This window comes from Canis lupus, chromosome 12, assembly GCF_011100685.1.
Source record: "Canis lupus familiaris isolate Mischka breed German Shepherd chromosome 12, alternate assembly UU_Cfam_GSD_1.0, whole genome shotgun sequence".
In the NCBI taxonomy this organism is placed as follows: Eukaryota; Metazoa; Chordata; class Mammalia; order Carnivora; family Canidae; genus Canis; species Canis lupus.
The window spans coordinates 12,213,076-12,225,712 of NC_049233.1; the positions used below are offsets into that span (position 1 = coordinate 12,213,076).

Here is a 12,637-nt window from a genome sequence, read left to right on the forward strand (position 1 = left end):
TAAAAAAAAAAAAAAAAAAAAGGTGATGTGACAGCTTCAACTGTCTTTGTAGTACATACAGTTCTACCTGCCTTCCTGGTAAGAAACACATATCAGGAAATGCTCAAACATGTTTCAAAGCAATTAAAAATGAAAAAAAAAAAAGTGGAAGCCATTATTTTAGAACACAGAATGTGTTTGCAGGTCCCATGCATACATTTCTCATTGAACACACTGTTCCTGCTGCTTCCAAGAGCCTTAGCACATCAGACATTGATTACTTTGAGGAGGGAGGAACATCTGGAGTTCTGCAGTCAAGGCAGGCCCTGGTGCAGACTCTGGTCCAGAAGATCAGAGCATTCTCAGGCCTAGGCACCAGCACTACTAGGAGGCTTGGGAATCACCAGAAGCAAACAGAATCAAGGAGATGAGCTATCTGGGAAGAATGGGGAAAACTGTGAAAGTGACTGAGTTTCCACTATCAAGTCTTTAAAAAGGTTTAAAAGTTCCTTTAACACTGCCTGACTTTCGTTCACATTAAAAACACTGTCACTGTCAATTGACTGCCAACATTCAGATATGAATTTAGATATATCGACCTATACTACAGAAAGGACAAAGAAATTAGAAAACACATAAAAAGTAGATACTTACTGTGCAGCAGACAGTATATAATGCATGGCAACATCCCCAAATAAGACCATCAGGGGCTTCCGGTCTTCCAACTTGCCCTAGAACCAATTTTAGGGAAACACAAATAATACAAACTTTATTATTAAAAGCCTCCAAGTACTAACATCTTCTATACCTATAAAATAAAAGATAATGATTTCATAATTTCTCACAGTCTCAGAGCTTAACTAAACACTGGAAAAAAGGCTGATCCTTTAAAATCAACACTGGGGGGCACCCCGGGTGGCTCAGCAGTTTAGCGCCACCTTCAGCCCAGGGCCTGATCCTGGAGACCCAGGATCGAGTCCTGAGTTGAGCTCCCTGCATGGAGCCTGCTTCTCCCTCTGCCTGTGTCTCTGCCTCTCATGAACAAATAAATAATATCTTAAATAAATAAATAAAAGGCTCCCCATAGGGAACTTGCTTCTCCCTCTGCCTAGGTGTCTGTCTCCTCTCTGTGTTTCTCATGAATGTATACATTAAAAAAAAAAAAAAAAAAAAAAAAAGGACAGTGCAGCCACCACTTAAGATTCTTGGATGTGGGAATCCCTGGGTGGCTTATCAGTTGGCACCTGCCTTCGGCCCAGGGCGTGATCCTGGAGTCCCAGGATCGAGTCCCACGTCAGGCTCCCTGCGTGGAGCCTGCTTCTCCCTCTGCCTGTGTCTCTGCTTCTCTCTCTCTCTGTCTCTCATGAATAAATAAATAAAAAGATTCTTTGATGGAACATGGAGTTTTAAATTTTAGTATTACTTTCATCTTATTTCCTCAGCATGAAGTACCAAGATTTATAGTAGTTTCAAGAACCAGGTAGCCTGGTAAATCTCTGTATATAGTGCCAATGGATCCCTAGAATATCGGCAAACTACCAAAGGGGTAGGAGCAGGCAATTAAATTGGTGTCAGGTAAAAATAAATCCCAAATTTTCCAATGGCTTCCTACTACAATGTACAATTAAACAAACACACACTCCCCTAAGAAATTCTGAGAGGACAAAAGTCAGTTTGAAGTGGTAACTTACTTTTCTGCTGACTGCAATGAGAAGACACTCAGCTGCTCCCAATTGAAGTTCCTGTTCATTCAGAAGCAGGCAGAGCATCTCTAAGAGCTTACAGTTTTCAGCAGTAATATGACTCATGGACACCCAGTCAATGTAGCCTGCTAGAGTATTCAGAGCTGCGATTCCTACTCGACAGTTTGCTTGAGCCTGCATGAAAAGAAATAACTTAATCATTAAGTCCTCACTGGTAACAGACTTCAGGAAGGCTGTGGTTATACCTGAGCTCCTTCTATTCTCTAATTCTAAAAAGAAAACGATTAAAAAAAAAAAAAGTACTCTTTTAACAGCCACTGACAGGGAACTCAAAGGTCTTCTTTTGATGCACAACCACTTCTCAAACAACAGCATTCTCAATGTCTGTAAATAGGACCATATCGGCATGTGTGGCTATTTCATCTCCTTTGATAAACTGGAAATACTGTAATTCTAACTCCCTTCTACCAGTGATCACCTAAACCAAGGCTGAGGTCACCCTCCACTACATATGTATGCATCTCTGTACCTGAAAGCCTCAAAGAAGTCTCCTTCCAACTCCACAAGAGCTCTTACCTTTGACTCCTGAGAATTATCTGTCTTCTGAAAGAAAAGAAGTATAAGGATCCAATGTTTTTAATGAGCAAAAGGCTACATAATAACTTTCCACCCACTTAATAAAGTCCCTTGAATAATGATTTTAAATACAGACTCAACTTTTAAACTTGGAAAGGAATACAACTGTACATGAACATAGTAGCTGATATTCCCCCTAAGGACAGGTTATTTCAATTTTAGCAATATGATAGAAAGTTAGTATCTAAAGAGCTTACACAAATTTGTTACAACATGAAGTCCACAAAGTTTCAAAGCAAGGATTTTACAAAGAAACACAACTAACAGATGAATAAATAAGGCTCCACATGGCTAGTGATCAAAGAAACATAATTCTGGGAAACGAAATAGGGGTGGTAGAAGGGGAGGAGGGCGGGGGGTGGGAGTGAATGGGTGACGGGCACTGGGGGTTATTCTGTATGTTAGTAAATTGAACACCAATAAAAAATAAATTAAAAACAAAACAAAACAAAAAAAAGTATGAACATTTTTCCATATTCAAATAAAGACAAGTTATTCAAATAAAGACAAGTTATAACTAGCAAAAACATATTGAAATGATGTAACATACTGAAATGAAAAAAACAAGAAACAAAATGAAATGAATACAACTTATGACTATGAATGTATGGACATAACTACAGGAAAATCACACACAAAAATATCACATGCTAAATAGATAAAAATGTTCAGTAAACGTACAATTATAACTGATTTTTACCCTTATACTTCAGATTCCGTAAATAATACAAAATGCTTATAATTTACACGTACAAAATTAATACTTCCCCAAAAAACTTCTGAAATTAAAATTAAGAATGATTCCTGAAGACAGCTAGCTAAATGGGAACAGAAACAGGAGTAACAGTTTCTGAAGTACCTGAAAACTCACTGCCATTAAGACTATAAAGGATTTTTTCTTCTATAATTCCTTTTCTCAACTTTTATGAAATACATTTGTTAATAAAGGACAAGCATTAAGCCTTCATCATCAGTGATGGAGTAGAGAGAAGCAGAACCCTCTCACACCAGCATCTACTGATGTTGCCCAGAAGGAAAAGGAATCCAAGTGACAACACCCAAGTCTAGTCTTTGTATTCATCGACATCATTGTTTACCATTCAACCTACTCCCCAAACAAGAAGGAGAGAATGGAGGGAAGGAGAAAAGCGATGGAAGAAGGGATGCAACTTCTCAAGCAAAAGCTGTTGTTCCAGGTACAGAAGATGGCCCTTGGTGAGCTCTGGTCTTGGACACAAGAGGCAGTCTGCTTTAACAGTTCTTTTTTTTTCTTTTTTTTTTTTTTTTTAATTTTTTAAAGATTTATTTCTTTATTAGAGAAAGAGACTGAAAGACATAGAGAGGCAGACACAGGCAGAGGGAGAAGCAGGCTCCATGCACCGGGAACCCGACGTGGGATTCGATCCAGGGTCTCCAGGATCGCGCCCCAGGCCAAAGGCAGGCGCTAAACCGCTGCGCCACCCAGGGATCCCTGCTTTAACAGTTCTGAAGGGAATGGAGACTGAGGCTAAAGAAAATCACCACAGTGGATGTGCTTCTAATGTCTCACACCATCACCAATCAGCCCTGCTTGGACATGTTGGCTAGGGCATCTAAGGAGTCTTAATTTGTTCCCCTTCTCCTAAAGATTAAATCTCCTAGAGAAGGAAAATACCTCCTTCACCCTTGATAGCCATACATTTTTAAGTGCCAATATTTTCCTGGTATTTTCTTTTGAAAAATCTTGGGGAGCTATTTTTAGGGAAATAGGCCATTCTATGATAAAGAATGGGACTTGAATTTCACCACAACCATTTATTAGGGGATCTTCAATAATTATTCTCTGAACCTTAGTTTCTGCATCCATAAAATGGAGACTATAACTTTTACCTTAGTTTCTGCATCCATAAAATGGAGACTATAACTTTTTGACTCTTAGGGTTGCTTTGAGGATTAAATAACACATGAAGTGCAAACAAGTATAATGCATATATTAGGTACTTACTATGAGTTCCTTCCTAACCCCAAGAGCTCACAGTACCTTCTTATCACTTGTGTTAGTAGCTGTGCTTCTCTAAAATTTACCAGGGGCATAAAAAAAAGAACTAAATTTAATTCTATTTTGTGAAATAAGTACGAATAAGAATTCTGGATCAGAATTTCTCTTTTTCTTTTTCAGGTGAGGGTAGGGAAGACAGAGGGAGAGGGAGAGAGAGGATCTTAAGCAGGCTCCACATTCAATGTGGAACCCAATGCAGGGCTGTTAAAAATGACAATGCTTGGGCAGCCCTGGTGGCCCAGCACTTTAGGGCCGCCTTCAGCCTGCGGTGTGATCCTGGAGACCCGGGATTGAGTCCCAAGTCAGGCTCCCTGCACGGAGCCTGCTTCTCCCTCTGCCTGTCTCTCTCTCTGTGTCATGAATAAATAAATAAAATATTAAAAAAAAAAAAAATAAAAGACAATGCTTGGAAAGACAGTATGTGGCATGCCCTTTTCTGCAGAAGAAATACCCTGCCAGGGAGAATAAAATATAGATACTTCCCATTTTTTGAAAGTTTGTGTCATGCAACTTTGATTTTCATAAGACCCAGATTAGTACCTGTTTTCTCTAACTGAAAGAAATGTGAAGAGGATTTTTTACTTTTAAAAAAGGGCACAACATGAAAACAGCTTTCAGCACTTGTTTTACAGGAACACCTTACAGAGGCACCACTACACTCCTTCCCTAGGCACTACACTTAGCATCTCAGCATCTAGCAGCCATAGCTTTGAACTGTGTCAGTGAGCATCTGTGCTTAATCTTGATTTATTTTGCGTATCTGTTAGCAAGATGTGTCCTTAATGTGTCAGAAAAGCTAAAAAGAGGTTATTTTTGGGGGGTCTGGGAATGCTAAAAAAAATTATTCCATATAAATTAATGGTAATTTCTTCTTCATTTTATGCCATTTGGGCTCACAAAAGGTTTCAAAGGAACACTCCCCTTTCAGGTAGCAGGGAGAAACCTGTACAAAGAATCATGTGGTCAAGATGAATAAAATGTGGCAATTTCCACTGCAAAAGGGACCAAGACTAAATACAGCATCAAAATTTAATAGGGGTGCTACCCTGACCTACCGGAAATCTGGGCTTTAAATACTTTAAATATTAAGAATTAACCATTTTGGATCCCCTGGGTAGCTGTCAGTTAAGTGTCTGCCTTCAGTTCAGACAGTAATCCAGGGTCTGGGATCAAGCCCTGTATCAGGCTCCTTGCTCAGTGGGGAGTCTACTTCTCCCTCTGCCTCTGCCCCCTGCTCATGCACTCTCTCACTCTCAAATAAATAAGATCTTTAAAAAAGAGAAAGAATTAACCATTTTTATACTATTTTAAGAATTTTCTTACTATAAAGCATTATTTTTTTTAACATAGAAACTCAATGACCTGTTACTTGAAAATTAGTTCCAGTTTTTCCTGTCATCTGTTTCTCTTTTGCTTTTAAGTTTTCTTTTGCTGAACTAGACACCCTAATTCCTTGCTGATAGATTAATTTAACCTTAAAAAATAAACAAAAGGGGATCCCTGGGTGGCTCAGCGGTTTAGCACCTGCCTTTGGCCCAGGGCGCGATCCTGGAGTCCCGGGATCGAGTCCCACGTCAGGCTCCCTGCATGGAGCCTGCTTCTCCCTCTGCCTGTGTCTCTGCCTCTCTCTCTCTCTCTCTTTCTCTATGTCTATCATAAATAAATCTTTAAAAAAAAAATAAACAAAAAACCCACTCATACTAGAAAATAGAACTTTTGGGAGATAGGGTATCCCTTACCACTTGCCGGTACTTGTTTACATTTTCTTGAAGTGTGTTAAGTAGAAAACTGAAGATCTTTTCCATGTTCTGGGTTAATGTTTGCTGGATATCCCTTCTTCTTTGAGGGGGCAGGGTCTGAAAGGTCACTACATCCTCTGCCAGTCGTAGAAGGATAAACATCACTAATTCTGTTTGTGTTTCCTGTATCAATAGAAATAAGCTAATTAAACTGAAACATCCTTTTCACTATAGGTATGCCCAAAAGCTCTTTTCTGTTGACAAAACAAACTCCAGAACACCCCCTCCCCCAATAAACTGAATTGGTATAGCTGTATTTTATACCCCTTGTTTGGAAAGGGTGTCCAGTTCTATTAGCATATCAGGCCAATGCTGTGGCCACTCCCGCTTGATCATTTCTACTACGATTCGTGACAAAACATCTTTAATATGGTTCTCCTCTTCCAAAATATCCAGTGTTCCCTGAAAAAGATTAAGAGACAATAAGAGGTTTACAAGACTGAATTTAAAGAACCTAAAAAACCAAAAAAACCTGCACTGTGAAAGTGTACAGAACTCATCAGCAGGCTTGCCTTTTAAACTAAACAGAGTAAACAAACTTGCTCTCCAGGTCTAAGTCACTTGTCCTGCATTCTCATTAACCATTTTCTTCACTTGAAGCTTAAGTAAGGGCTGCATCAGCTAATAAAGTGACTGTCACATAGAGCAAGGAAGACTTCATTGTTTTCCTTTACAAACCGAAAAGACTCTCACACTGTTTTCATTTTGTAAGAGCGCCAGAGTACAGAAACAAAGAGGACAATAAGAAGCTGATATAATGAAGAGAATTAGGAGAAGCAACTAAATATTTTACTGATAATTCTAGCATTATAAGACACGCAAGAAAAGTATTCCTGGGACTTTGTTCTACTTAAGTTTGATATCAAGTTTAATGAATTAGAATTACTATCAAGTTTCCCAAGAACTAGCAAAATACAAATCCTAAATTAATAATTCTGAAGGGAATTTTCTTCTATTAAAGGCATCCAACTTTGGAGAGGAAAAGATGGGAATTCAACTTTCCATGCTATTTGTAAGAAAGAAAAAAAAAGGCTGTAGATTTTAAGCATGTTTAAAGTCATATCCTAATTCCTGATACAAATCCATCCTGCCTATTTTGTTTTGTTAAAATCATACAGTAAAATTTGGTTTGGAATAAAAGGAAACAAACAGCAAAGTGCAATCTACTTTAAATCTAAGAATCTTGTTCATTTGTTGAAAATGTTTAATATTTTCTGCCCTGTTGAGCATGCTGTTTGACCTATGCAGAACTAGTGAATTTTTACATAAATGCTGAAGAAGTCAAAGTCACACTTAGTCTAAACTACCTTTAAAACACAAGTCTTCCAACCAACCATTCCTTACATTTGCAATCAGCTCCATGACACTGTTCTTCAGATAGACTTTCTCCAATCGAGACATGCTGTTCCACCGAAACCTGGCCACCAAAATGCGTAAGGTCAGAGAACCACATTAGAAGTCTTCAAAAGAGACTAGCTTTGATTCTGTTATATTATGTTAGTGAACTAAAATATTATACTTCTGATTTTGTACCTTTAAAGAAAGGACAAGAACAGTCCATGTTCAACTAAAATGCTGACAACAGAAAAATTCTTGAGAAAAAGTTCTGTATAAGAAGTGGTCCACTAACTGAAATTTACAGGATTTGTACACAGATTAGCTGATTTTACTGATAGACCAAAAGCAAATATCTACCTGGGACAACTACAACAAATATAGTTGCTTTTCAGAAACTACAATGTTGGGGTGCTAGGGTGGCTTAGTCAGTAAAGCATCTGCCTTCAGCTCGGGTCATGATTCCAGCATCCTGCAATCGAGTTCTGCATCAGACTCCCTGCTCTGTGGGGAGCCTGCTTCTCCCTCTCCCCCTGCCTGCTGCTCCCTCTGCTTGTGCGCTTGCTCTGTCAAATAAAAAAATCTTAAAAAAAACAACACATTATTGATACCACTAACTTCTCTCTCTCTCTCTCTCTTTTTTTTTTTAATGTGCTGGCTTATTTATGAACAGCACAATCCCACAAAGACTGTGGCTAAGTCTTAAAGCTGACTCTTTTGGGAGATGCTAGGGGTAGAAGACTCAAGTTAGGAAGGGTTTTCAGGGATCCCTGGGTGGCGCAGTGGTTTGGCACCTGCCTTTGGCCCAGGGCGCGATCCTGGAGACCCGGGATCGAATCCCACATCGGGCCCCCGGTGCATGGAGCCTGCTTCTCCCTCTGCCTGTGTCTCTGCCTCTCTCTCTCTCTCTCTGTGACTATCATGAATAAATAAATAAAAATTAAAAAAAAAAAAAAAAAAGGAAGGGTTTTCAGTTTTTCTCATATAATTCTGCTTTGGATTTGCCATTCAGAGAAGGAACATGCTCAAACTTTAAAAAAAAATTTAAAAGCGCAATGCCTAATCAGAGATTTAATTACCTATACAAAAATAAATAAATAATTACCTATACACTCTATTATTTTAAAAAGACTCTGAGATCTGCTGGTATACAGTGGGAGCTCAATACTGATTGAACCACTATCAGCTCATATTTGTAGAATGCTTAGTATGTACTTAGTATGTATTCTACATGGATGAAGAAACTGAAGAAGAGAAAGGTTAAGTCTTGAATAAGAGTACTCTTGAGGTTATGATAATCTCTTGGGAAATCATTCCTTTCTTCTCAGTGATTGATCTTCTCTGCTCACCTAAAGATTATCTCTAGGAGTTATATAAGAAATAAAGACTTGCTCTCTCACAGACTTCAATGGTACTGTCCAAAAGCTCCTTACTTGACAACGTGTTCCAGGATTTGAAGGCCAAAATGTCTGACGATGGCAATTTGTGTTTTCTCAGCCAACCTCAAGCCACAGGGGACACAGATAGGGCACTTTTCTTTAAATTCTTCACAGAACTGCAACAACAAAAGTTAGTATTTCCCTTAGGATGCAAGAGACAGTGGGGATTAAAAAAATTTTAAAAAACTTCATCTTCTCCACCTGAGCTATATATTTAAAATGCAAAATCTAGATCAATAGTATATGAGTAAAGAACTGGGCAGCCTGGGTGGCTCAGAGGGTTGGCGCCTGCCTTTGGCCCAGGGCATGATCCTGGAGTCCAGGGATTGAGTCCCATGTCGGGCTCCCTGCCTGCAGCCTGTTTCTCCCTCTGCCTGTGTCTCCGCCTCTCCCTCTCTGTCTCTCAAGAATAAATAAATAAAATCTTAAAAAAAAAAAAAAAAAAGAACTGATAAACATTCCTTTCACTTTGATAGTTACAAATTTGCCATGCCCTGGCCAATAACATTGAAAATAGTCTGACCTATAGGAGTTAAAAATTATTTGTTAGAGATGTACTCCAGAAGTATATAGGGGTGAAATGACAACTTCTAGGATTTGATTTAAAAAAACAAAAGGGAGGAGTGGGGGTGGGAAGCAAATGTGGCAAAATTTTTATAACTCTTTAATTTAGGTGTGGGGTATATACAAGATCATTGTAGTATTATTCTCTTTACTTTTGTGTATGTCTTTAATATTTCATAACAAAAAAACAAATAGAACACAACTGTTTCTCATTCCAAATCTTGTGGCAAACACTGTATGGTGTTAAAAGTAAAGTTCCTTCCAAATGATGTTCACTGTACATTTAAATGATGTGACATCATTTAAAATTACTAAAAACTTTAAAAAATAACGTGCACAAGTGTTTTTCCTAATGGTCATTTCTCACAATCCACACACGTAGTTTGATGTGGGAATGAGTGCGCAATTTATTACCATCCCAATTTGTATTAGCATTCCCAAACTGCAATAGAAGAGTCAGTCCCAAGAGCTGAGCATGCGGACTCAAGAAAACTACTTTCAGGAAACCAAAGTGCCCTTGTTAAAATGCAAAGTAAGTGGTAGAAGTTCATCTTTGCGCAAAATAGCCTGAGAATAGAACAAGTAAAAGAACGTGGGGGGGAGGGTGTGTGAGAATGAGCCCAGAAATAACCCAAGACACAGAAGAGAATTAGTGAGAGGGGTAAGAATGTAAATAAAGTGGCACTAGCGGGGCTGGAGCTCGGCTAGGATGGGTCAGGAGGATGCAAGGAAACGTTTAATGCAGGGGAGACCGTAAAGAATGTAGCTGGTGTTGGGGACGTACGTGACGGGCACGTGCGCCACGGGAAGGCTAGGGGACGTGGGGCTTGGGGTAGTAAAATAGAAGCATCGGGCTGTGGTGTGGGTAGGACTAAAGAGAAGTGGGGAGAGGAGAAGAGAGGGCAGTAGCAAGTGGTAGTGAGAGGAGGAGCAGCAGGGAACCAGAGGGTCCCGAGAAAAGGGCAGGCGCGACTGGCAGAGAAAGCCCGAGTGAGAAGAAGCGCGGAGGGCGAGGAGGGGAAAGGCTAAGGGCCCCCGGGGGTTGCAGTGGGAGGTTCAAGGGCCGCGTGGGCGGGAGACCAGCAGGGCTTCAGGCGGCGGGGCGGGGGGGGGGGGGGGGCGCGGGGGCTAGGGGAGGATCTTGGGGCAGGCCCAGGACGCCGGACCCCTTCTACCTTGAGGGCTTCCAGCCGGTAGCGCTGGGTGGAGCTGGGGTCCATCATGACCGTCACCGCTTTCACCAGCTGCTCGCACAGCGCGTTCACTTGATCCATCGCCATGGCTAGTGCCACGCGCCGCGAGCGCGCACCACGGCCGTCCCAGGAGCACGAGGCACCGACCGCTCCCTTCGGAGGACCACAAGCTGGTACCGGGCCGCGGCGGGCTGGGGGGTGGGGAGCGGGAGGAGGAGCGTGAGCTGCAGAAGCTCCAGCCTGGAAGGAGCGGGGGCTGCGCACGCGCCCGACTCGCCACTGCGCACGCGCCCGCGGAAGTGGCGGCTCCCGTGTGACGGTTGCTCCTGGGTGGGCGGAGCGGAGAGCGGAAGGGCTGCAGTGCGCAGGCGCGCCAACGGCTCTTTTGCGGCGCGCGCGCTGTCTAATCTCAGTTCCGAGGGCTGGCTGTTGAGCGCGCAAGCCCTGGCTAGTCCGGCGGGGCGGTGCGGGCGGCTTCCCCAGCCAGGGTCGTCTGGGACCCGTGGTCCGTTTCTCCGTCATCACGGGGAATAAGTTTCTGGAAGCCGACTGGTCCTCTCCCGGAGACGGGGCAGATAGTCAAGACGCCTTCGTCTTCCTTGAGTGGACAGCGAGCCCGGCATCTCCGGCGTCCGTGCCTGGCAGTTTTTCCAGGTGACTGCCCCATTGGTAAGAGAATTTCGAACCGCTCGGCAGACTTTTCATGTTGTCTTGGCTGTTGGTTTCGTGCTGTAGCAGTGGCTGATGATGACGTTGGGCCAAAATTCGATGAAACAAACGCATGCTTACGGAGACGTAAAGGCCCGGTATGGTTCCCTGAGAGGAATTTTCTTGTGGGAAAGTGGTATTTTAGCTAGCTCTTAAACTTCCCTCTTCGCTTGTGCTTATTTTCGTTAGATGTGTTCTCGCCTGACGGGCACCAAACTTATTTGGTACAGATGGTGATAAGTCGAGATATTTGAAGATGAATAATTGCAATTATTGAAGGCTTGTGCAGTTTGCATCATTTGAAGTGCTACGTATAAGACTTCAGAGCAGTGTAATCCTTATTCGGAAAAGGGGGGGGGGTTTGGCAGCGAGTGTGTTTCATTTTTTTCCATCTTTAAAAAGCTCTTGCTTTCTCCAGCAAAATACATAAACTGAAGACTTCATCAGATTCATTTTCTGTTGAAGTTTGCATATTGGGTTTGTTTACTCAATAAAATGTTTGCTGGACTTAAATCACTGCTTCCTATTCATACTCCATTTCTGCCATTTGCATCTCGTGTGGTACTTCCCTGGTAAGTTTAGTGTATGTGTGTGAAAATGTGTTTACTATTTTTATTCTGGCATCACCATCTGTTCCAGTGCAACACAAAAGCCACTTCATGGTGAGGTGATTTCTGACATGTTATGGTTGTAACTTACAAATGTTTAAAGTTACACATTCTGCCAGTTTTCAGTGAGTGGAATTTATAAGGAATTAATACCTTGATTATTCAGATTTTTAAATTTGTTGTATTCTTTCCACTAATCTTATGTGATTTTTTTTTAAGAGTACAGTTGAGTGCTTACTCAACTGTATAACCTATGTGTCTCATATTTAAATCACCAATTACTGGTGTTTCCATAAGTATCTTATATACTTGAGGTCTATTGTTTCCAGTCTCTGCTACATATTAGAATTGCCTGGAGACCTTTTAAAAATCACAGTGCCCAGGTTGCACCCTGTTTTGTGCTAGCTCAATCTATTATCTTTAATTAATTTAAATAACATCTGAGTAATATTGATATTTGGCTTCTACCACCAGAGATCGTAATTTAATTGGTATTTGTGTGTTTTGTGCTATCTCAGCCTAGCGATGGTAATGCCATGGTTAGAAATGCTTGGGGGCACACTCACTTGGGCTCCAGTGAGCTTCCCACAGACACCTCCTCTGTCCAAACCATAACAGTGACCTTCAGGAAACTT

General features: G+C 41.3%; 2 protein-coding genes across 5 annotated transcripts in view; one reads left to right on the forward strand and one right to left on the reverse strand.

Moving 5' to 3' along the window:
• The window catches only part of XPO5 (exportin 5), a 51,573-nt gene extending 40,612 nt beyond the window's left edge, over positions 1-10,961 (reverse strand). Inside the window, exons 1-8 of one of the 2 annotated variants that reach the window (XM_038554171.1) lie at positions 10,669-10,961; positions 8,924-9,045; positions 7,500-7,572; positions 6,420-6,557; positions 6,096-6,278; positions 2,259-2,285; positions 1,671-1,856; positions 634-710 (exon numbers count right to left, since the gene is read on the reverse strand). In XM_038554171.1, the coding sequence (XP_038410099.1) occupies positions 634-710; positions 1,671-1,856; positions 2,259-2,285; positions 6,096-6,278; positions 6,420-6,557; positions 7,500-7,572; positions 8,924-9,045; positions 10,669-10,773 (911 nt within the window). In that variant the 5' untranslated portion in view covers positions 10,774-10,961. The remainder of the gene's footprint in view (positions 1-633; positions 711-1,670; positions 1,857-2,258; positions 2,286-6,095; positions 6,279-6,419; positions 6,558-7,499; positions 7,573-8,923; positions 9,046-10,668) is intronic. The other variant, XM_038554172.1, reaches the window with a different exon arrangement.
• Positions 10,962-11,056: 95 nt separating this feature from the next.
• The window catches only part of POLH (DNA polymerase eta), a 37,006-nt gene continuing 35,425 nt past the window's right edge, over positions 11,057-12,637 (forward strand). Inside the window, exon 1 of one of the 3 annotated variants that reach the window (XM_038554174.1) lies at positions 11,057-11,355. The gene's annotated coding sequence lies outside the window, so the exon portion shown is untranslated. The remainder of the gene's footprint in view (positions 11,356-12,637) is intronic. The other 2 variants (XM_038554176.1, XM_038554173.1) reach the window with 2 other exon arrangements.